Genomic DNA, 25,497 nt, shown 5'->3' on the forward strand with positions numbered 1-25,497 from the left:
AGGATTGCCCAACCTTCCTTCCGAGGAGTGGCTGGTGGGTTTGAACCGCCAGCCCTCTGGATAGCAGTCAAGTGCTTTTAGCCACTATGCTACCAGAGCTCCTTCTACAGTTCTAACACGCCCATTATCGAACTAAAGTTGCAAAGAACCCTGTCTCAGCCTATTATACCTAGTATTATATATAATATACATGTCACTTTTCAAGTGGTTTCTGAATATCAGTGAGAGTTTATTTTTTTTCTAATTCTGTTTTCACAAAGACAGAGATCAGAAAAAAAAGTGTTGGCAGATAAACTGACTAAAAGTGGCAAATCCTACAAGAATCACAAGCAGCAGCCTACCTCTTTTAGTTCAGTCTTTTTTCTGGCAAAACAGAAATGTAACTTAGTCAAAAATACAGAGGCCTCATTGTGCTGCCTTGCCAACAGAGAGGAATACCCGGGTACTATCACACTGCCCTTCTAACCAGTGGCATGTGAGCAGAATAGTACAGTTATCACTGATGGCAACTATCCAGTACCATTTAACCAAAACTGGTAAAAACTGCTTCCCTGATCAAGTAGCTGATTGGCCACTTCATACTGTGCTAAGGAGCTGAACTCAGCTTGTCTGTGGGTAACCCCAAGAGGCTCTCCCATTCGGCCAGGGGCAAGGGATACTGCAACTACAATTTTACAGGATGCCTCAAATCAAAACTAAAAGAAAGTTAACAAGCCTTAACTTCGGAATCTTTAAGCAAGCAATGTCACTTTCAGTGCTTTAAGAGGAACAAGTGTCAACTGCTGGGTCCCTTGGCAAGACTCTCCGGAATTCCCTCAGGTATGCTGAAAATACTTCCCATTTAAAAGGCTGTTCTGTCTGTCTCCACTGCCACATGGCACTCCCTCTGGGGCCCATTAATATGGAGCCAAAAATGGCTCTTGAGGCCACTCTTGAGCAATGTGTTTTCAACCAAACCTAAGGGAAGACAGTCTGGTCCTGCTGCCATTGTACCTCTATAGGTTTCCTGGGATCAAGGACTAAGCTGAGATGTCTACAAACCAGAAAGCAGCTTGCTGCCAGTATTGCCCTGAATTGGCTCCAGGTTTCTTTGATCTGAATACAACAGGCACTATTGCCCCCTGGCCTGTTCTGGCTAGCTGCTTGCCACCTAGGTCCCTTTCAGCTGGCACTTCCTCTACAGTGAGAGTCTTTTTGATGATATCTTTTATTTTTTAAAAACAAACAACCGAGGCTGGGCAGAATATAGTGGAATATGATTACATTCTTATTATCTATTAATGTGGCCCAGGTATTAGCAGCAAAGGCCCAGTAACATAAACCAGGTCTAGTTGTCTTCCTGCCCAAAGGAGAAAAAATTTCAACATCAGCTTAAAATTCCTTGCTGTGCTAACCAGAAAAAAGAAGCCCTGATGGTATAGGGATTGATGTGCTCAGCTGCTAATCGAAAGGTCAGTGGTTCGAACCCACTAGGTGCTCTGCAGGATAAAGATGTAGCAGTCTGCTTCTGTAAAAATTTATAGCCTTGGAAACTCTACAGGGCAGTTCTACCTTACATCATAGGGTTGTTATATGAGTTAGCATTGACTTGATGGCAGTGGGTTTGCTTTTTGGGTTTGGTTACAACCAGACCAGGCTGGCCTGAGCCCTAGTTTAAGACATCCACCTAGCCTTCCAAGAGTGACAACATCCCACCTCACTTTAATCATCCCTTTTTCCACCACATACCACAAAATTTAAATATGAGTGGAACTCCTATTGTCACATCTACCACCATGTGCACTCAATACCACCTTGGGCTATTTAAGGTTTCTTCTTAATGTATAACTCCCAATAATCCAGTCCCCAGTAACCTCCCTGGCACTTACTTGCAAAGTCTGCCCCACAACAGTAATAAAGACATACCATAAGCTTCATAAGAATCTTGAACCTCCCCATGTCCATAGTCATAATATTCTGAGTCTCTGAAAGCCGAAGACAGAGTGTCAGAAAGCTACAGAGTAACTGTTTTAGTTAACTTTCTTCCCAATTGCCTCCATTAACTCAGCCATTTTACTGTGTGAATAATATAGGAAAATACTCTGCCCCATCCCAAAGTACAAAGTATTTCTAAAATACATATATATTATCCATAAAATGTTTGAACATGTATATACTATATACTCATAACAAAATTATGAAAACCATAATAAAGAAAAATACTATGTAATTTAAACAGAAAAAGCATAATCCAAAGTTGACCATCTTAATCACATGTATTCAAATGGCTCAAAACTCGAGAAAAAACAAGTATGAAAAGAACTGTCCCCACTGTAGAATGAGGTTTTTTCCAATTATTCAGATAATTGAGATACACACAAAAAATATTTTAAAGAGAATATGCAGAATACACAACTCATAGGCATTTTCCTTCGTTTCTATGCAAGTCACATATAAGTAATTTTTCATCTGCTATTCCAAGACTCTATAAGATACAAAGTTATCCAAACCTAGAAGTGTGAACCTCACTGATGTCCAATGGAGAGGAAATACTCTCAAAAAATTAGCTCTGAGATATATCCCATTTAAAACTCTCATGGTTCTCCAACTCCCTCCCCATCCTTCACTATGACATGAAATAGCACTTCTACTGCCTGACTCACCCTTGGCTCTGGCTGTAATAGCCTTCGTAGCCTTCATAACTCTGTTCTGCATATGTATCATCATATCCCTAGGACAAATGAAATGAAACAGAAAGTCAGAAACACAGAGTAGAGAAGGTAGTGGCATCTCATGGAAGTATGGCAGGTCTCTGAATTAACAGAAAATTCCCCTCACTGTGGGATAGTCAAAAGAGTCAGGGTTATTTAAAACAAAAAACCTTCATATGATAGGCCATAGCATAAGGAGAGGTAGGGAGAAAAGTACAATATTGAGGTTTAGTATTAGCAGTAGAAGCACTGGGAAACTCCTGAGTAAAACACTGTACATTAAGGCACACAGCTTACAGTATTTTCTATTCCACCTATACACAAACAGTAAACCATGCCTAAAATGGAAAAGCTTTTTCACAGTTGAATGCTAACTGCTTGAGACATAGGCAGATTCTAAATCTTACAGGCAGTTCCTGCCACCTACACCAAGGGCCAAGGCCCTGTATTTTAACTTCCTTTGGCCACCTTCTAGGTATTGGGAAACGGCACTATGTTCAAATTTCTCACATATTCTTCGTATGTTTCTGGTGCAGGGGGTGGAGGCAGAGGTATTCTCTGGATGCCGGCTGTCCGTGCTCTAGGTGTTGGAGCGCCCCTCACAGTAGGTGGTGGTGGCACTCCTCGAGTCACAGTGGTACCTCTGGTGATGGTTCCTCTCACAGGGGTACCACGCACCAAAGCCCCCCGAGGTGGTCCAACACCTCGGCCCCTGCAAAAAGAAAAGTTTATTTTAAATGGGAGCTTATAAAAAATAGGCTTCTTTTCGTATTTACATATGCTGTAAGAATGTCCAGGGGTATAGTAGAGCTGACAAGGGACAAGGATGTGGTGGCTTCTTGGCCACAGGCAGCTACCAAGAGAGAGTGGGTAGTCGGACCTGTGGGTTTGGGATCATGGTCACAGGAGCCATCAAGCTCTATTGGCATAACATACTACATGAAAACACTGTTCTCCATCCTACTTTGGTGAGAAGTGACTGAGGTCTTAAAAGCTTGCAAGTAGCCATCTAGATGCAATGATGGGTCTCTTCTCATCCAGAGCAAAGAATAATAAAGAAAACGAAAGACGCACAGAAACAATCAGTCTAAGGGACTGGTAGACCATGTAATCCTCAGCCTTTATGACTATGAGACCAGAAGAACTAGATGGTGCCCAGCTACCACTGTAAACCACTCAGAAGGGGATGAATGCAGAAGACCCTGGAAAGAATGGGAGAAAAATGTGGAACAAAACCAAAAATGGTTAAAAAAAAAAAAAAAAAGACCAGGTTTGCTGGTCTGATAGAACCTGGTGAGACCCCTGAGACTATGGCCCCTAGTTACCCTTCAGGTCTAGAACTGAACCCATGCCTATGGCTTCCAGTCAAATAACAGAAAGGCATGTGGGCTGAACATTGACATCAGGCAGATATACTACTTGGAGTGCTCAATCATGGGAGAACAAAAGGGCAGTATATGCACAGGGAGATAGTTTGGGGAAGTGGGGTGGGAGTGCATGGGAGGGAAGGAGACAGGGAAGGGGTAACTATGGGGAGGAAGTGGGAAAAGAACTGTTACACTGTGAGGAATTGCAGTCAATATTATGAGACAAAATGTGTATTAAAAAAACCCACACTGCTCTCAAGTTCAGATTAATCTGCAAATTCTGTAGTTAGGTAGACTAACAAGACTGCTATAAAAGCATAAAGGAATGTACAGACAGGTAAAGGACACACACTAAAAGATTCCTTAGGTCCCATATTGGACCCATGAATGTCTCATCATCAGTGTGCTGTCTCAGGTAGGTCTGAAGTCTGAATATACCATAAAAGTCAATCACAAAAGGTAAAATTCTAAAGTCAGAGACCTTTTAAAAATGCTAAGACTTTCTGGAAAAGTGGAGGGTTAGCGAAAAAGGAGAAGACCATCAATGAGATGGACTGACATAGTAGCTACGATGATGGGCTTAAGCACATCAAGAATTGTGAGGATGGTACAGGACCAGGCAGTATTTTGTTCTCTTGTACAGAGGGTTGCTGTGAGTTGGAGCTGACCTGACAGCACCTAACAACAACAACAAAAAGACTTTCCAAAATTAAAAGACCAAAAATTTCAGCAGGTCTACAGCACTGACTATGGTTGAAGTACCTAAGATCTAAAATTCTACTCAATACAACATATAAATAGGTATTGCTCCTAAGTTGGAGATAAAAGTACCACTAAGAGAGAGATAGTACTACCAGTCATATTTATATCCCATTTCTGGTTGCTTCTATTATTTTTACCTGGGAACAGGTGGAGGGGGAGGTGCAGCTCCCCGGCCTCTCACTGGAACCCCACGTCCACGAGTGGGCTCAGGTACTCCATTCAAGTAGGACAGCTCTAGAAACTGCTCCTGGCAGATATCATCCATCATATCCTGGGAATAAGAAATAACCAGGAAGGTTGTATTACATTACCACCTCTTGCTCTGAAGTCACCTGTCCTATAGGAACCTTGAATGCTAGGAACAGCTTTCAAAGTCTAGATGAAGTTTCAGGGCATTCATTCCCTGATGAAGGCCAATGACAGCCTACCTATCACCTCTCTGAAGAAAATCTTCATGGCAGACCCCTCATTATTCACATGAAACTCTTCCCTGCCTAGCTCTCCATATTAATTCCCTCTTCTCTCCATATATAACCTCCTCTTAAGCCATGCTAAACAACCTATGGTTCAGAGCCTGTCATACTTTCACACATCCATACCTTGAAATAGTTTCTTCATTGGGGAATAATAAAATCCACTACCATTAACTGAGCTTTTTGTGGTAGGCATTATATAATAAGCTTTATGTAGATTTTTCAGTTTAATTTTCAAAATAACCCTGAAATAACCAACCCCATTTATAATTAGGAAAACAGATTCAGAGAACATAAAGGAGCCAGGCCAAAGATATACAGCTATTAGGTGGCAGACTCCAGATGTAAATTCCAAACTACTTATCTCCAAAATCTAGGTTTTAAATCAATAGGCTATATTGCTTTTTTTGTACTCTAACAGCCTTGTAACACTTACCTAAAATATTACCTCTTCTGAAAAGCTTTCTCTTAATGCCACCCCAATTGCTTCTCTTCTCCGAGAGCATCCTGTAATATTCTCTACCTAAGCCCTTACCTTATGTGGATCATAACAAATTATGGGTAACACTGCACAGAACAGGAATACCAGAACACTTAATAGTATTCATGAGGAACCTGTGCATAGACCAAGATGCTGTCATTCAAACAGAACAAGGGGATACTGCATAGTTTGAAATCAAGAATGGTGTGTGTGTGTCAGGGTTGTATCCTTTCACCATACTTATTCAATCTGTATACTGAGCATGTAATTTGGAAGCTGGACTACATGAAGAACATGACTCATTTACTACCTGCGATATGTAGATGACCCAATCTTGCTTAGAAGATGACCCAAAGCATCAACTGATGAAGATCAAAGACTACAGTCTTCAGTATGGATTACACTTCAACATAAAACAGAAATCCTCACAACTGGACCAATAAGCAACATCATGATAAATGGAGAAGAGATCGCAGTTGTCAGGGATTTAACTTTAGTTGGATCCACAGTCAACACCCATAGAAGTAGCCAGTCAAGAAATCAGACGTCATATTGCACTAGATAAATATGCTGCAAAAGACTGCTTTAAACTGTTAAAGAGCAAAGATGTCACTCTGAAGACTACAGTACTGCCTCATATCCATGTGAAAGCTAGACAATGAATAGGGAAGATTAAGGAAGAGTAGATGCCTTTGAGTTGTGATGTTGGCAAAGAATATTGAAAATACCATGGACTGCCAGAAGAATGAACAAATCTGTCCTGGAAGAAGTGTAGCCAGAATGCTCCTTGGAAGTAAGAATGGTCAGACTTCATCTCACCTACTTTGGTCATGTGGTCAGAAGGGACCATTCCCTGAAGAAGGATATCATGCTGGTAAAGCAGAAGAGCAGCAAAAAAGGGGAATATCTTCAACAAGATGGACTGACAGTGACTACAAGGATGGGCTGAAGGACTGTGAGGATGGCGCATGACTGAGAAGTGTTTCGTTCTGTTACACATAGGGTTGCTGTGAGTTAAGAGTCGACGGCATCTAACTATCAAGTCCTTACCAAGTCATTATTTTAAAATTGTTCGTCTATCTTCCTCACTAGATTATGAGCTCTTCAGGAGCCATTTATTTATAACTTCAGACCCAAACACAGTATTAGATATACAGCAGATGCTTAACAAATGTTTGTGATGAACATGGAACCGGAGGCTAAGAAAGATCAAACAACCTGTCCAAGATGATTCAGCCTGGTGCTCTTCCTAACTGTACCATGAAGACTCTCTGGTATAGTTAATGGCTCTAAAGGGAAAACAGAGGGCTCTGGTCACAGATACAAAAATAGGTGCACTTTTTTCTATTCATGAGAGAGAAGAATTGGCTTCCAGATAGACGAGTCAAAAAACCAAACTCATTGCTGTCAAGTCGGACCCGACTCATAGCAACCCCTCCTTGGGTTTCCAAGGCGGTATCACTATGGAAGTAGATTGCCCAACCTTCCTTCCAGGACGGGTCAAAAGCCACATTTCCTGATCAGAGATATTCAGTCTTACTATTTAATGGATTTTTACAGCTTCAAAAATAGAAGAGTCTAGTCATTACAGATGTTGTTGTTGTTGTTATGTGCCGTCGAGTCGGCCCCGACTCATAGCGACCCCTCCTTGGGTTTCCGAGGCAGTTATCACTACGGAAGTAGGATTGCCCAACCTTCCTTCCAAGGAGTGGCTGGTGGGTTTGAACCACCAGCCGTCTGGTTAGCAGGCAAGTGTCTTAACCACTATGCTACCAGAGCTTCGCTAAAAGTGGAGAATATCAGGAAGATGATTACTAAAAGTGGAGAATATCAGAAAGATGTTTACTTGTGTTTTACTATGAAAAGGCAACTGACTGTGTAGATCATAACAAATTATGGGTAACACTGAAAAGAATGAGAATTCCAGAACACTTAATTGTGTTCATGAGGACTATGTACATAGACCAAGAGGCTGACACTTGAAAAGAGTAAGGGGAAACTGCATGGTTTAAAATCAGGAAAGGTGTGCATCAGGTAGTATCTTTTCACCATACTTATTCAATCTGTATGCTGAGCAAATAATCTGAGAATATATGAAGAAGAATGTGGCATAAAGATTAGAGGAAGATTCATTAACAACCTGTACTATGCAGATGACACAACCTTGCATGTTGAAAATGAAGAGAACTTGAAGGACTTACTGATCAAGATCAAAGACAACAGCCTTCCATGTTAATTACACCTCAACATAAAGAAAACAAAAATCTTCACAACTGGACCAAAAACCTTTATCAAGATAAATGGAGAAAAGATAGAAATTGTCAGAGATTTCACTTTACTTGGATCCACAATCAATGTCTACAGAAGGAACAGTCAAGAAATCAAAAGATGTATTGCATTGGGCAAATCCCCTGCAAAAGACCTATTTAAAGTGTTAAAAAGCAAAGATGTTACTTTGAGGACTAAGATGCGCTTGACCCAAGCCATAATATTTCTAATTGCCTCATATATGCAGGCAAAAATTGGACAATGACTAAGAAAGACCAAAGAAGAATTGATGCATTTGGATTATAGTGTTGTCAAAGAATACTGAATATGCCATCAAGTGCTAAAAGAATAAATAAATCTGTCTCAAAAGAAGTACAGTCAGCTCCTTAGAAGTGAGGATGGCAAGAATTCATTTCATGTACTTTAGACATGTTATCAGGAAGGACCAGTCCCCGGAGAATATCATGCTTGATAAAGTAGAGGGTCAACAAAAAGAGGAAGACCCTCAACAAGATGCACTGCCACAGTGGTTGGAACAATGGGTGCAAACATAGCAACAATTGTGAGGATGGTGCAGGACCAGGCAGTGTTTTGTTCTGTTGTACACAGGGTCACTGTGAGTCAATTAACTCAACAGCACCTACCAACAGTCACTACAAAGATGCCTCCCTCAACTCTCCACATCCTACTGTAAACATCACTCCTGCTGAAGATTTACACTGGAGAAGCAAGTAACCAACACTAGCCCATTTACACAGATTTCTCCAACTGCCACATCTTTAGGAAACCCAGATTTCTTTGGCAGACATCTTTTTCAAAGATATCCTTATAGAAGACTTGTAACCTATCCCTTCTGAGAGATATGCTTTAGACTAAAACTAAGGAGGAAACAAGTATTCCTTCAGAATTTGGGCAGATCAGGATACATACCTCAAAAGAGTTAAGAAAATTCTCCCAGGGAAAATTATCAGCTCTGAGATTTTCTCTAGGATATTTTAAATCGACTGTTTCATGTAAAGCCTTCTAGTGAAGACAAAGTACTTGGAAGCAAAGCAACTGTTGTAACAGTGTTGGAATCTTTGGAGCTCAGCATTATGAGGGGGACACTGCCTATAAAACATTGTTCTACCAATTTTCACATCCTTTGACACTGTATCTAGTTCCAACTCTTTCATTTTACATGCAAGTAAACCAAAAGACTATACCTTATCTCCTCTTAGTTTTACTGATAAAAACATGAAATTTGCTCAATTCTAGCTGAAAAGTATTCCAAATCCTTACTAAGGTTTCAAATTCATTCTTGGTATTATCAAATATTCAGCAGTAGTCATGTTGACTCTGACAATTTCCAAGCCTTGCTAAAAAGCAAAAATAGCACCATTTTCTATTTATTCAAAGAACAGACTCTCTGATTAGTGGTAATGAGCAAGAGAGATAACATACCCTGCCCCAACTCTTCCAGGTTCTCAGTTATGGTCCCAAAGAAGCTACATACCAATCTGTTTTAATATCAAAACAATCAAATCACTAATAATCATGCCTTTTCCAAACCAAATCCTACTTGAGTAAAGTCCTCTAGGAGAGAATCCCCTGAATGCACTAGGTCAGAATTTAATCCATTAATACTGGATTCTTTAAGTTTTTTGCTATTACCCTCTAAACTCTTTATAGTCTAAAGGACAAACCCCTTGAGTGTAGGGATCCAGCTTAGTCATTTTCCCATCACAATCTCCTGGGTTCTAAATAATAGCTTGTTAAATCTTTGTTAACCAGTTATTAGAATGCCAGGCACATTGTGGACCCAAGATTTTGACAACAGATAGTAGCACAAAACTAAAACCTCTTCTGACAAGAAACAGAGTGGCCTTGAGGTACAATAACAGGCCAACACAGGCTCTGTCACAGGCAACACCCTCCACACTACCCCCAGAAGGTACTCGAGTACGGTGCTTTGAGAACTAGGTACAACCACCTCAGAAAAATGAATATAATAGCAGAATTTGTTATACAAGTTCTGATTATGTATAGACCCTGGTTAAGAACCCCTGCTTTAGCAACACCCCAAGATTCCAACTCTTCTTTGCTCAGAGTATATAGGATACAGAGATTTCCTTACTGGTACTAGAAACTTCTTGACTTCCTCCATGGCATGGGCCATAAGAGCATAAGCCTCACAGGGGGGTCCAAAGACTTCAATGAAGACATGCAGATCCATATTCAAGTGGGCATATTTGGGGTCTCCACCTTTGCGCAGCTCCTCCTCCTGCAGAAAAATGGAAACAAGTATCACATCACATGGATTAGGGAGAAAGTGACATCCATACATCTAGGCCAAAGGGTCAGCAAGAAATAATCCCAGTATCTTAAAAAAAAAAACACAGTAAATTTAAGAAGAAAGTAAAATAAGCTCTGGAGAATAGAAATTTATATAAACTGCTAAACCCACACTTGGTCTGCTGCTGACAGTTAACTGTTGCCTTGAATCCTTGTGGTATTAACTGGAGCTCTTGTTAGAAGGCATGAAAGAGGAAAACTTAATTCCAGTCTCCATTCAGGGAATAGCTATTTGCCAAGCACTTGCTTTTAAATCCCAGGCAGAGTTGCTAATCACCAAATGTGCTTATCTGCTTATATGGTCTGGGGAATTCTGGAAGAGGAAAGTCAGGACAGATAGAAAAGCTAATGTAAGTTTTATTAGCTAGACTAGCATACTTCAACCCTAACTGGATTCCTATTTGTCCTCTGGACAAATGAATAGGGTCTGAGAAAATGTTATCAAATAGGCTGCATAAAATGGGTCATGATAGAGCCAGCTTTTAAACTGTAACAGGTTATTTCTCATCTGGAAAGTTGACCTTAGAAGGCTAAGATTATTGTTTTAGTGCAAAGTTTCGGAACCCTGATGAGTAGCCTCTAAATGGAAGGTCTGAGCCAACCATATGCGGCAGTCTGCTTCCATAAATGTTTATAGCCTTGGAAACCTGTTTAGGGCAGTTCTACTCTGTCCTACAGGGTTTCTGTGAGTCTTAACTCGATAGCAGTGGGTTTGATTTGGTTTGTGGAAAATTTCTTGGCACTTAAAAAGAGTACATACATAGCACACGGACTATGGCATGGAGGTAGGGTGGGGTGGGAAAACAATGGAGTGTGTTGTCAGATACTGTTCTCAGGGTTCCCCTTTGATATACATTCAAATGGAAATATACATTCAGCTGGCTGGGAAACAATCAACTAAACCTTAAATTTACCTGCACTCAACACTATTGTTCTCATTTTTCCATGTTACTGAAAGAACACGTATTATTCACATTTTACAGTCTTTATTCTGGCTAAGTTTTAGTATATCCAGTTTCTGTTTCAGGTTCTCATAGATAAGCTCACTAATGCCAAAAATGCTACTGCTCTTTCCATTACAGTGCAGTCAAAAGTCAGAAAGAAAACATTTGCTGGGGCACACCTGAGACCTTCCAGGGCTGCAAAGCAAGTAAATTAAATTTCTTGCATCTAATTCAAAGGAGTCACATTCTGTACCTATATAAAATGCTTGCTTCTGTAAGACACTTGTCCATATTGGGCTCTAGGCAACTAGAAGGTACCAAGGCATCCTCTTGTCTCACCAATGCTGAGCTTACCTTGGCTTTGTCTCTCATTGAGCCCTTTCCCAACACAGAGATCTTCGCACCAGTCTCTTCTTGAAGTCTTTTGATTGTATTTCCTTGTGGCCCAAGGATCTTCCCCACAAAATTAAACTGATAGAAAATAAAAGAACCAGTCTCTAAATATAAAATGTTTCCATCTCACTTCATTCAATAACTTTGTATAACAGGTAATTACCATTCCCACTTTACTGAAGGACGTACTGAAGCTATACTGATAGTGATTAGCTAAAGTTACCTACTTAGAAAGGGGCAGGTGCAAGACTTGAATTTGATTTTTCTGTTGTAGTCTGGATGGAGCTCTGGTAATGTGGTGCTGAAAGCATTCAGCTGTGAACCAAATGGTTGGTGGCTCAAACCCATCAGCTGCTCAACAGGAGAAAGGGGAGGCTGTCTGCTTCTGTAAAGATTTATAGCCTTGCAAAGCCCCAGGGAAGTCCTACCCTGTCCTACAGGGTCACTGTGAGTCAAAATCGACTGGACGATTTTACAGAGTGGGTTTGGTTTTGAATATAGTCTGGTGCTCTCTCCATAATATCACACTGCAACCCTTAGTACTTAACATATATCAATGTTTTTCAATGCAGTGACCTCAGAATAGATACACAGTAACCCTTGCATAACATTAGTTTAGTAATAAGCTACATACAACTATTGCTTTCCCCAAAATAAAGAAAAAAAGAATTAGTTTGCTTAAAAGCAAACCTTGAGTAAGAAATAAATTAACTTAGTCTATTTCAAAGATTTGTGTTACATTTCCTTTTATTTAGGTCTAATGATTTTTCGGCCAATCTTCTGACAGAAAGCAACTCTTCAGGGTTCAAGTTTTTTTTTTTTTAAAACCTTGAAGAAAACCTGAACAAGCGCTTGGGAAAGAAGCTCTTTTAATAACAAAAAGATGATTATACTTCTTTTCTGCCTGGCCATAGCAAAGCTATTAGCTATTGACCTAGATATATAACCAGTGCCAGAAAACAGGCACTGCAAACATGGAACAGAAGCTCCACAGGCTTAAGCTTCTGATGCATCAAAATCCCCACTAGTCTTTATTACAGCTCAGGACTCTTACATCTACAAAGATAATGCAAAGGAACAATCTGCTTTTTGCATTACCTTGGGATACTGCTTGACAGGGATCAGTACCCGCTCCTTCAGCTTCATGTTCTTGTGAGAAAATAAATCCAAGTAACTCTCCTCATCGTCCTTTTTTGAATCCCCTTTCTGAATCTTCTCAATTTCTGAATAAAACAAATAGAATTCAGTTTATTTTCGCTCTGGTAAATAAAGGCAAATTTCCAAGTCTGCTTAAAGCTGTAACATGGAACACTGTACCAATGAGGGCAAATAGTCCAAATGACCATGCTGATTTCAGGGAGAGACTGGCTGAAAATGCCAAAGCTGTATGAAGTAGAGTGGGAAACCCAAAGCTGGCTTCTGGAACAGTAGTGTGCTCTTCCACTCTCATTTGGAGCCTCTACATAAGAGACATTCAAATGTTTTAAGAATAAACTAATGTAACAAATGGGAGTGACATGGGGAAAGAGAGCAGAAGAACTAAAAATAAATAGATAAAAATTTTTATCAAGAAAAAGTATAATCTGTATGAGATCAAACTGACAATAGCACCTCAAATAAGACAGGAGCAATATTATGGGGCACTGAGTTATGTTAATAAGGGAGGAACAACTCAGAAAAGGAGGGTAAGAACGTTTGCACAACCTTAAATGGAATCAATGTCACTAAATTGTGCACGAAGAAACTGCTGAACTGGTGTATGTTCTGCTGTGTACAGTCTCAACATAAATAAAATTTGAAGAAAAAAAAGTTCAGTTGTATCCTGATGAATTCTACTACACTTTCACTGGGACAGTAGTGCTCTTGAAAGTTCTTTCAAAGAATTTGAAAGATCTGGGTCCTCTTACTAGCTGTATGAACTTGGAACAATTATTTAATTTCTTTGAATTCTGGTTTTATCATTTGTAAAATGGAGGCAACATCTCATGAGGTTACTATGAAGAAAGAACAGTTTCTTTAGCGCTGATCAGATAGAAGCTGAGTATTCAACAGTGAGAAGATTTCCTACCATTAAGGAACTTCAGCCATTTGATCATTAAGTGATTATAAATGTTGAACTTCCTACATAGAGTCAGATGAAGGGAGAGAGAACAGATTTGATCATTACCCACTACGGGAAACTTAATAAGGGCCAGGCACCTACTTTACAAAGTACAGGAGATATAATAGAGGCAAGTCAAACATAGTCTCCATGCTCACTATGTTCATATACTGAGGTTCCTAGGCTATGGAGGTATCAATGAAGTATAGTTAAGTGCTGTGATAAGAGCTCTAACAGAGATAAGGCAAGGGTTCTCAAACTTCAATATGCATCAAAATCACCAGGAAGCCTTGCTGGACTCCACCCATAGTTTCCCATTCAGTAGGTCTGGGATTTGTTAAGAATTTCCATTTATACCAAACGCAGTCTGCAACTCTATACCCTTAACAGTTTTCAAAAATAACTTTTAGACTAAGTCCAGCAGTGAAGTACACAGATGAAGGAAAGGTGACTCTGACAGTCTTCATTAGAGTTCAGAATTTCAAACTGAAGGCTTCTGCTTATTGAAACTGTTATAGTCAGATGTTATAGTACACAGTGAACTAAATGACCTACTTATGCCTGAGAGCACATACACTTTTGTTTTCTAACAATTTAAAATGTTAATCATATTTGTAAAAATTCTTACCTAAACCCTTATTTCTATGAGAAGAACTGTAAATGTCAGACCTCTTCACAGCCCCATATTTCATTGCCTGGAACAGGAAGCAACTTTGGCCTTGTAATCAACAAACCAAATGTTTCATTCAACACCTTGTGTTTACTGTTTGTTGGTGATATAACCCAACATCTCTACCTCTCCCCACATGCTGCTAATATTAACTTTCCTTGGTAATTCCTTTTTAAGTGCTTACTATCTGACTACTAACCAGAAGGCTGGTGGTTCATATCCACCAGCCACTCCTTGGAAGGAAGATGGGGCAATCTACTTCCGTAGCCATACTGCCTTGGAAACCCAAGGAGGGGTCGCTATGAGTCGAGTCTGACTTGACGGCACATAACAACAACAACAACAACAACAACTATCTGAATACACCTCTTACTCAGTTTCCAAGCTGGAAAGTTGGGTTGTTGTTGTTATGTGTACTCAATCCTAAAAAGTCCTAAAGGAACAAAGACTCCACAATTCCGGTCTGAAAACATCACTGCTTAACTTGTAACAATATGGAGCAAACTATAAACTTCATTTTATCTATGCCTGTGTTTTATAACCGCCCTGGTGGCACAATGGTTAAGCATTCAGCTACTAGCTGAAAGGTCAGTGGTCCAAACCCTGCAGCTGCTTTGAGGAAAAAAAGATGTGGCAGTTTCCTTCTGTAAAGATTTACAGCCTTGAAAACCCTATGGAGTAGTTCTACTCTGTCCAACAGAGTCACTATGAGTTGGAGTGGACTCTACAGCAACGGGTTTTATCATCTAATTAGGCCCTTCAGCTGTTCTTTATACCATTTTCCAGAAACTGTACTTGGTCAACAAGAGATTACACTCAAAAGTTATCTGTTCTATTCCTATAGGTAGCAGGGCTACAGTATTGATCCCAGCAGAAAGGTTTATTTATATGCAATATAACGCACACTGTGAATTCATAACCTCCTTATAACATGAACCCTTCTGCTATATTTTGAACTAGTCAGATCTTAATTAGAATTTTTATCCAATTTTTCTCACAATTCTTTTAAGACTACGAAAACATTTTTAGAGAATTCAAAGAATTATGATTTAAAACTGAGAGACAAACAAGAGTTATTTTATCTTAGAAAACAAAAGACTAAGAAGCAACCTGAGCCTTCAAGAAGGGTTATTTTTTATGCTTAGGAAGGGAACAGACTAAACAATTATTCTACATATATATATCAAGCACTGTAGAAATGTTAACCTCATTTCCCTTAAACAAACAAAAAAACTAAGTGAAGTTGCCAGTATGATCCTCATTTTATAACTGAGAAAATGGAAACTCAGAGAGGTTAAATAACCATCTCTATGTCTGTTAAAATAGCAGAATAAGGATGAAGTCTCATGCTTTTTCTGTTATGTTCCCTCTCAGAAAGGGGGCACTTTATTTAAGCAAGGAAGAACTGATTTTGATCAAATTTTGGGAAGTACAATTTATACACACAGACATGGTCATGCAGTCCAAAGGCAATGAAAGGACTCTGCATGTGCCTCCAATGTTCAACTTCCTGATAATCTCTTTTCTTTTTCAAATCTGTAATTCTTTCTTTGGCTTAACTTCACTTAGACAGCTAGAGCGGATTGTAATAGGAAGAGAAAAAAAAAATCAAGATGTTTCCTAAAAATGACTTTCACTTAGGCAAAAATAACTTTCTAGACCACCTTTTTGAAAGCTAGTCCTTTAACTGATCTTGGCTTGGGCCTCTGGAGACCTTGGATATCCCAGGAGCCAAAGAAAGAAAAGTTGAGGTGTAAATAACAGAGAGATGACCCATTTGTTTTTTGGCCAGACACTTAAAATAATCATATCCAGTGCAGTCTATGTATCAGGAATTGTACATTATTTCGTTTAATGTTTATAACCAGTTTTATCCTCATTTAATACATAAAGAAATCTGGGCTCAGAAGAGTAATGTAACTTGTCCAAGATCAAAATCTAATTAGTGACAAAGAAAGTATTTAAACCCAGGTCACTTCTTACACCAGCGAGCAAATTCAACTAACCTTGTGACACTTTTTTCATTGCTATCTTTTACTATAACTTGGATCTTTCCTGGTTTTGTGGGTCTTACCATGACCAGAATAAACTCTCATGGCCAAAGACTGTGTCTAAAATGGATGCTTGAGGGGCAAGATCATGGATTTTAAAACTAGACAGAACTGAGCTTGACTCTTGCTCTGCTATCTTTAGTGTAGGACTTTGGGCAAATCAACTAACTTCTTTTAGTCTTCTTACTTTTGAAACAAGGATAATAAAAAAAAAAAAAAGGAGAAGGAGTTAATGATATCTACTTGATATAAAGTATAAGGACTGGAGTTAATGCACATGGCATACAGTGGGTATTTAAATATTTGTTAACTTACCAATTTGGTTTTTATTCTTTTTTTTTTTTTTTTTCAAAATAAAATCTGCCCTTTCTTACTAGTAAAAAATATAAATGCCAAACACTAATTAGATGGGGAGTCAGCCAAAAAAGTGATCAAGGCTCAGAACTGGATAGAAAACAGGCTCCAGCCAATAAAGAAACAGGTTGAAGCAAAAAATTTAAACACTTATACTGTCATCTCTTTTGCACTACCAGCTACAGCTTCAGTCTCTCAGCCTTGGACACACTCACTTGTACATTGAAAAAGGTTTAATGAACAAAGATTTAACAACAAAAAAAGTTAATACTAGAGAAGTTTGTAAAAATTATATACAAACTGTATCAACTGAACTGCCTCAGCTAAAATACATTACCACATATACTTCATTAACTGAACCATCTATAAGGACTACATCAGGAACAAGACAATAGTCAAGATTTTGTAAGTTATCCAGAGAAACCGTTTCTAGGCGAGCAAGATTCACAGAATTCTTGCTCCAAAGAGTCAGGGGTCATGCCCTCCTCTAGACTCTCAATGCACTTGGATCATTTATCTAACCATAGTACCTTTTTCCTCAGTAAACTGAGTATCTGCAGTTTTTAGGAGAATGCCTAATACAAAACATGCATCTGTAAATGTTTTGCTGAGTAAAGGAAATATACCATCAACACCCACCAACTTCCCGTAACAATTCATATGAATTTATCATTCTTAAATTTGTAATTCTCTACCTTTTCTCATGGTATCATCTTTTGGAATCACAAGTCCAGTAAGAAATCCAAATCATTCTTTTTATTTATCAAATTCTTCAGAGCCCTAGAGCAAGAGGATCTTAAATCTTTTGAATCAGGGGCTCCTTTGAGAACCTGATGAAATCCAGACTAGCTCACCAGAAAAAGATACAAACTCTCAACATTTTACATAAAATTTTGGCTAAGGAGAGGAGAAAGATAAGGCAGTCTGCTTCCATAAAGATTTACAGCCATGGAAATCCTATAGGGCAGTTCTACCCTGTCCTGTAGGGCTGCTATAAATTGGGATTGACTCAATGGCAGTGGGATGGTTTGGAAAATCTAGACTGGGTTTAGAGCCCTCTTACAGCTCACCTCTTCCAGGGCAGTGGGAAACCTTGTTATAGCATACTGACCATACTCTCCTCTCCCAAATATCTTCCTTGTTGTTGTTGTTGTTATGTGCCATCGAGTCGGACCCGACTCATAGCGACCCCTCCTTGGGTTTCCGAGGCAGTATCACTACGGAAGTAGATTGCCTCATCTTCCTTCCGAGGAGTGGCTGGTGGGTTTGAACCGCCAGCCTTCCGGTTAGCAGTCAAGTGCCTTAGACACTATGCTACCAGAGCTCCCAAATATCTTCCTTAGGCACAATATAAAGCTTATGACGTTTTTTTCTTAATTTTTTTTAAACTTCGAGATAACTGTAGTTTTATACAGTTGTAAGAAATAATACAGATTCACCCAGTTTTCCCTATGGTATCACCTTGCATATCATCTAGGAGCTCTGGAAGGTTGGGCAATCCTACTTCCGTAGCGATACTGCCTCAGAAACCCAAGGAGGGGTCGCTATGAGTGGGGCCAACTCGACAGCAAACAACATCATCATCTATAGTACAATGTAACAACCAGAAATTAACATTCGTACAATCCACTTAGATGTTAGATTCATGTGACCACTACCACAGTCAAGGCACAGAAAAGTTCCATCATAAAGATCCCTCAAGCTATCCTCTTAGAGCTAGCCACTTAGTTCCCTTCCCTAATGACTGGCAACCACTAATCTGTTCTCCATCTGTATTATTTTGTCATTTCAAGAATGTGATATTAAAGAAATCATACAGAATATAACCTTTTTTTTTTTTAATGAGGATTTGGGTGAAGATTTACAGAGTAAATTCACTTTTCATACAGCAGTTCACATATACTTTGTCTCATGTCATTGACCAAAATTTACAATGCAGCAGCTCCCCTCCCACTTCCTCCCCATAGTTACCTCCTCCCAGTGTCCATCCCTTCATACTCTTCTGCACCCTGAGCTATCTCCCTGTGCATAAGCAGCCCTTCCTTCTCCCATGATTGTTCTCTCCAGGGCGTGTGTCTACTTGAGGTAAATGAGAATATAACCTTTTTAAGATTGGCTTTTTTCACTCAGCATAATTTCTTGGGATCCACCCAAGTTCTTGCAACCATCTATAGCTTATTTCTTTTTATTGTCAAGGAGTATTCCACAGCATAGGTATATCACCGTTTAACTATTCACCTGCTGAAGGCATTTGGTCTTGAGTTTTTGGCTATTAAAAAAAAAAAAAAAGCTGCTATGAACATTTGTGTACAGGTTTTGTGTAAATGTAAGTTTTAATTTATTTGGGCTAAATGCCTAAGACTGCAATTGGTGAGTCATATAATAAGCACATTTAGTTTTCACGGAAACAGCTTTATTACAAAAATATGCATGTTTAACAATACTTTGCTTCATCTTGCTAAGTTATCTGTGTTCTATGAAAACAGCATTCAACTGTCTATAGTCTTCAGGAATTACTTTTTTACCTAATATTGTATTTCCAAGATTTCTCTATGTTGTTGCATGTAGCTGTAGTTTATTCATTTTTCATTGCTGTATGTATTTCATTTTATAAACACAGTGTAGTGTACAATCAATGGTAGAACAAGTTGTACCATTTTGTGAGCAAGGTGCATCACTTTATGAATGAGATGTTCATGTACAGAAGATTCTTTTGAGCATTTCTCGGAATGGGGTTTCATAGTTTCAAGGAATGTGAATGTTCAGCTTTCAGATGAAATGCCAAACCATTATCCAAAGTGGTTATACTAATTCACACTTCCATCAACACATGTTTAAAAGTTCCTTCTAATTTACATTCTCACAAGTTTTAACTATTGTTTGACTTTAGCAGATTTGTATTATCTCCTGTCTCAATTTTTTTTTTTACTTATTTTCATTTGTTCATTTAGCTACTTTACTTTCAACTTGTCAAATTAAAAAATAAATCCTGTTGGAACTTGTTTGGGAACTGCACAAAATCAACAGGTTAAGAGTGCTGTCATCTTTAAAACACCAGGTTCCCCTTCTCCCCAGGGACATGGCTTATTTCTCTATTTATTCATATCTTCCTTTGTCTCCTTTAGGTAAATTTTAAGTTGACTAGTCATGTGATTGAATATTCTTCATCTATAATATTAGGAAAGGAATCCATGGATGGTGCAAGTTAAATGATCAACCACCAGCTAAAAGGTTGGTGGTTCAAACCCATCCAAAGGCACATTGAAAGACAGGCCCAGTGATCTGCTTCTGAAAGGTCACAGCCTTGAAAACCCTTTGTGTTCTACTTTGGACACACGGGGTCACAAGGAGTTGGAACTGACTTGACCACAATTAATAATAATAACAAGATAAAAATTCTTCCTGCTTCATTGGATGGCCAGGAGGATGGAGATTTACTGTAAAGTGAGTAACATATTTCCTGGCACATGTTAATAAGCTCTACAAACGTTTACTATATTGTTATCATTTGTTATGAATATTCACATATATTTTGAACAAATTTTTATTGCTTTTCTTGTGGTATTTTGTATTACTCTAAAAATTAGAGCCTTTTTCCCACTCATGTTCTAATTGACTATTTGCTTATATATCAGAGCCGTGGTTAGTACCGTGGTTAGTACATCTCTATTTTGTAATTAGCCCCATTATGGGCCACTTTTCTAGGCAAACCACCATGATGTTGCAAACAGTGATTAATTTTGCCTCTTTTGTAATATTTATACTTATACCAGCGACTCCTCGGAAGGAAGGTTGGGCAATCTACTTCCGTAGTGATACTGCCTCGGAAACCCAAGGAGGGGTTGCTATGAGTCGGGCCGACTCGATGGCACTAACAACAACATCTGGTGTTTGGTTCTTTTTCAATTCCATTTCTGGTTTTAATAGGTTTTGCTAGCCCTACAGTATGAACTGGGAAGATCTCTATATCTTTCTATAGCATATTATAAACAAAATAAAGAAATTACCTATTTTGAAGTTTCAACTTTATAAAATGTTCTCCACTGCATACTTTTGTAGTATGGATTTCTGAGTATCCTTTCAAGATTATTAATTCACTCAGAATGTTTACTGTTCCTGAGCTTTTATACTAACATATTTTCCAAATACTAGGAAGTAGAAAAAGAACACTAATATGTATAAAAAGTATTTTACATTTATGATGTAAATATATTTATACAAGGTAACTTTTTTCTTTCAGAAAACTTTCTGAATGCTGACTTTTGAGTACTCACACATGTACAAATGTATTTACTTGACACCAGAGATCTAATATCAATTTGACTAATACAGAAATTTCTATTCATCAAATATTTTTAAGAGGACACTCTGTGCAGCACTGTTCTAGGCACAGGAGACACATGGTGAACAAAGCAGACAAAAATTTCTGCCCCGTTGAAGCTGACCTAGTCAAAGAGAAAAGAAGGTTAACAAACAAATACATAATTAGGGTATTATGGTGCATCAGATGCCGATCCACTCAAAATAAAATAAAGCTGGAAAAGGGTCAGGGAGAGATGGGTGGGTAGTATAGAAAGAGTGATCTAAGTCTTGTGACACCTTTAGGGGAATGTGAAAAGATGCCTGGGGGGAATCACAGTCCCAAGTGGTTGGCTCTGCTCTCTGGGTTTCCTTCTTCATTTTTGCCTCATCATCTTCACTGCCCTATTGGCTCTCTGATGCTTTCAAGTAGATTTTTAATATTTTGCCCAATCAGGGCTTAATTTTTTTAAAAATTGTGATTTGGGTGAAAGTTTACAGAGCAAATTCACTTTCCATAGAGCAAGGCTTAAGTTTTAATTACAATTTGTAGCAGGTAAGGGGAAGAGAGGGTTAAGTGTATGGATCTAGACTCAGACTGAGTTTAAATCCTGTCTATGTTTGTTTACTAACTGCTACCTTGGGCAAATTATTTAACCTGTGTACCTCGGTTTCTTTATAGGTGAAAATAAGGGTAAGAGTAACTTCCTCATAGTGTTATCATTAAGATTAAATATTTAATGTAAAGTACTCGGACCAGTGCCTGGTACAGTGTAAGCTATATTTTTCTTACACCATATACAATTAGGAGCTCTGGTAGCATAGCCTCTAAGGCACTTGACTGCTAACCAGAAGGCTGGAGGTTCAAACCCACCAGCCACTTCTCAAAAGGAAGATGGGGCACTCTACTTCCATAGTGATACTGCCTCGGAAACCCAAGGAGGGGTCACTATGAGTCGGGTCTGACTTGATGGCACATAACAACAACATAATATACAACTACTACTATTCTGTGTTCTCAGAATGCCACTTCCTCAAAATTGGTTGTGACTTCACTGCAATCCTGTTTCTAGATCATTCAGAAATACCTTAAAAGCTGGGCCTAACATATCAAGATTTATCAATCTTTTACTTAAAAGATGCTAATAAGCCATCCTTTACTTAGAAGATGGACACCACACTGGATACTTGATGTTTGGTCAGAAAGGCAAAAAACATCTTGAGTTTTCATACCTTCTTTAGTAACATGGATTTACAACTAGAGGACAACTGAGGTGACAGATCATTACCTAATAATTGTAGGCCAAAAAGAATAGTGCTAGTGCTATTATACATCATTTAATCTTTATAACTCATCATTCTCACTTTACAGAAGAGGTTACTAAGGTTCAAAAAATTACCCAGGCCATGTAACTAGCTAAGGGTCAGAATTTTAAACCCAAGCTAACACTTAAAATTCTAAAGTTTGTTTTTTTCTCATGCATGTAACCTGAGCTGATTTTTTACAATTGTATTTTTTCACATTCAACCAGACACTTGGTGTTTGCTATATACAAGGCATTGTGAAAAATATAACAATAAAACAATGAACAATAATGTTTCAAACAATCTGGATTGGTGGACAGGACAGCAAAACAGGGTTGAAAATGTAAGCAATTGATCAAAATGTTTTTATTCTTGACCACCAGGTGCTTTGTTTATTGTGTTTTTTCTTTTTTTTTTAAATTAGGATTTGGGTGAAGATTTACAGAGTAAATTCACTTTTCATACAGCAGTTCACATATACTTTGTCTCATGACATTGACCAAAATTTACACCCCATAGTTACCTCCTCCCAGTGTCCATCCCTTCATACTCTTCTGCACCCTGAGCTATCTCCCTGTGCATAAGCAGCCCTTCCTTCTCCCATGATTGTTTATTGTGTTTTAAAGTAAAGACAACTTATCAAGGTTGGGAACTAGAAAACCAAACCCAAAGCGGATGAGTCGATGCCCACTCATAGCAATCCTGTGGGACAGAGAACTGTCCCATAGGGTCTCTAACGCTGTAAATCTTTATGGGGAGCTCTGGCGTGGCTGGAGTGCCTAAAGCATTTGACTGCTAACCAGAAAGCTGGCGTTCAAACCCATCAGCCACTCCTCAGAAGATTGGGCAATCTACTTCAGTAGTGATAACCCCTCGGAAACCCAAAGGAGGGTTCACTATGAGTAGAATCTACTCAAGAGCAGTGTTTTTTTTTTTTTAAATCTTTATGGAATCAGATTGCCCCATCTTCTTTCCAGGAGCGGGCGGGTGAGACTGAACCGCCAAGCTATCTGTTAGCACTTTAACCCCTTTCCCACCAGCCCTTCTTAAACAGAGAACAAAGGGAGGGAAATGCTGTTTTCAAAATGATCTTTTATTTCAACCTGATCATAATCCAACTACTCATTCGGTGTTGAAGGCTGTCAATTTTTACTCGCTTAATAAAAGTATTTATGAAATACTTATTAAAATGTCTTAACTAGAAATACTGCAAATCAGAGCTACTAGATGATTGGCCAGGGCCGATCAGGAAAGAAGTGCTAGTCTTCAGAAAGAGAACAAAGACTAACATTCCTAATCTCTAGTTCACTACTGAAACAAAAAGAAAAAAACAGTAAGAACGAGCATTGCACGTATAAGCATCATCCAACTTCTCTCCTGTCTCGCTGGGGAATGGCAACCAAATCACTCCGTCCCTCTCTCCATCAGCCCACTTCACCTCCTCTAGGGTTATTTTTCCCCTTCTTGAGTGAAGATGAAGAACACACATGATAAAAGAGGGGCCAACCTTCTGGCTCTGCAACGATTAATCTTTTTATCGACCGAAGTCGGAAATCTGGTTCAGAAAACCTCAAGCTCCGATTCCCACAAGTCTCTCCAACTTAAGCTCCAGTTAACGTCAAGTCCGACCCGACCCCAGCGTCAGCGTCGCGTTGAACAGGGCACTCCAGTCTCACCCCATCTCACCTAGGCGCTCCCTGCCACAGTCCCTCCTCTCTCAGACTGTGCCTTCACCTCTTATATCGCCACTAGCAACTGAAAAGGCTTTCTTTTTGGGCGAAAAGGGAATAAATGTTTATTTCTGGAAAAATCTGAGCACTCTTGAGCGCGGGGCAGCTGCAAGAGGTAGGAGAGGAAGGGCCAGGAAGGGGGCGGAGAGCTCAGCACCATCCATCAAGATCTTTGCGCTAAGAGATCGCGAAGCTACGTCTAGGCCTCCACTGCAGCCTAGAATTCTCCCTTGCACCCAGGGTAGGAACGAAGATTTGGAATCCAGGCTCCCAAAAATGAGAGATGGGGAGTTCACGAATGTCTCGATCCGGAGGGGGCGGGAAGCTAGAAGAACAAAGCCACTGCCGCCCACGCCCCCGGGTGGCCGGGCGACCCTAGGGACCCGGGGCGGCCTGCTTACCTGCTGTCAGCAACTGCATGGCGTGAGTGAAGGACGGGTCGAGCGAGTCCTTCTCGGCCATGAGCTCGGGCAGGTATTTGTTCTCTGGCTCCATTTTGACGGAGGCAGTGGCTGAGGGGGGCAGTAGCGGGGTCGGTGCTGGACCTACTGTCGCGTCGGGACCAGTAGCCGAAGGCGGCAGCAGCGGTGGCGGCTGCGTGGCGGGCGAGGCCCGGGCGCCCCCTCGGGGCCCCCCTCCGCCTCCCCGGGAGCGGTGGGGCAGTGGCGGCTGCCGAGACGGTGTCTGACGCACAGAGGGGTGGGCACCTGAGGGGTCCATGGAGCCACTGCGGCCCGAGGACCGGCTCATGCGCGCGGCGGGGTCGTCCCGGCGCTGCATCGGGGGAAATGTGCGGTTGAAGGATCTAGGAAGCGACGCGGCAGAGGCCCGAGCAGCCGTTGGCGGGGGTGATAGAGCCCGAGCGACGGCGACCGAAGCCGACCCGGGCGACCCAGCGAAAAAGAGCACCGGAAATGAGGCGGCGCGCGTGCGCAGCCGGTCACCGGCACCGCCCTTGGGTTTCTCCGCGGAGAACAAAGTCCCCAGTCCAGCCACAGCGCCTGCGCACCACCAAGGCGCCCGGAGAAGTAGCCTTCTTACTCCCCTTTTCCTTTCGAGCCCGCCAGGCCTGAGCTTTGTGCGCTTGCGCGGGTGGTCGCGGGCTTCGTTCGTTTTCTTTTCCACGTGACTCGGCGCTAGCGGAACACGTGTCTCCTCCCTCTTATGGGCGGGTGCGCGGAGGGGGCAGGGGCTATGGAATGTCTTTGTCTGCGCGCGGACTCGGGGAGAGTGGTGCGGGAAACCTACTCTTCGCGGGGCCACACCTCCTTCAAC

General features: G+C 40.2%; 1 protein-coding gene across 1 annotated transcript in view; it reads right to left on the minus strand.

Moving 5' to 3' along the window:
- Window positions 1-25,002, minus strand: part of KHDRBS1 (KH RNA binding domain containing, signal transduction associated 1) — a 26,322-nt gene extending 1,320 nt beyond the window's left edge. The window contains exons 1-8 of the mRNA XM_007950458.2: window positions 24,624-25,002; window positions 12,811-12,935; window positions 11,674-11,790; window positions 10,158-10,304; window positions 4,957-5,090; window positions 3,201-3,402; window positions 2,643-2,710; window positions 1,906-1,964 (exon numbers count right to left, since the gene is read on the minus strand). Coding sequence (XP_007948649.1) covers window positions 1,906-1,964; window positions 2,643-2,710; window positions 3,201-3,402; window positions 4,957-5,090; window positions 10,158-10,304; window positions 11,674-11,790; window positions 12,811-12,935; window positions 24,624-25,002 — 1,231 coding nt within the window. The remainder of the gene's footprint in view (window positions 1-1,905; window positions 1,965-2,642; window positions 2,711-3,200; window positions 3,403-4,956; window positions 5,091-10,157; window positions 10,305-11,673; window positions 11,791-12,810; window positions 12,936-24,623) is intronic.
- Between the last annotated feature and the right edge of the window lie 495 nt (window positions 25,003-25,497).

This window comes from Orycteropus afer, unplaced genomic scaffold, assembly GCF_000298275.1.
Source record: "Orycteropus afer afer isolate SDZICR_OR568_19922 unplaced genomic scaffold, OryAfe1.0 scaffold00272, whole genome shotgun sequence".
In the NCBI taxonomy this organism is placed as follows: domain Eukaryota; kingdom Metazoa; phylum Chordata; class Mammalia; order Tubulidentata; family Orycteropodidae; genus Orycteropus; species Orycteropus afer.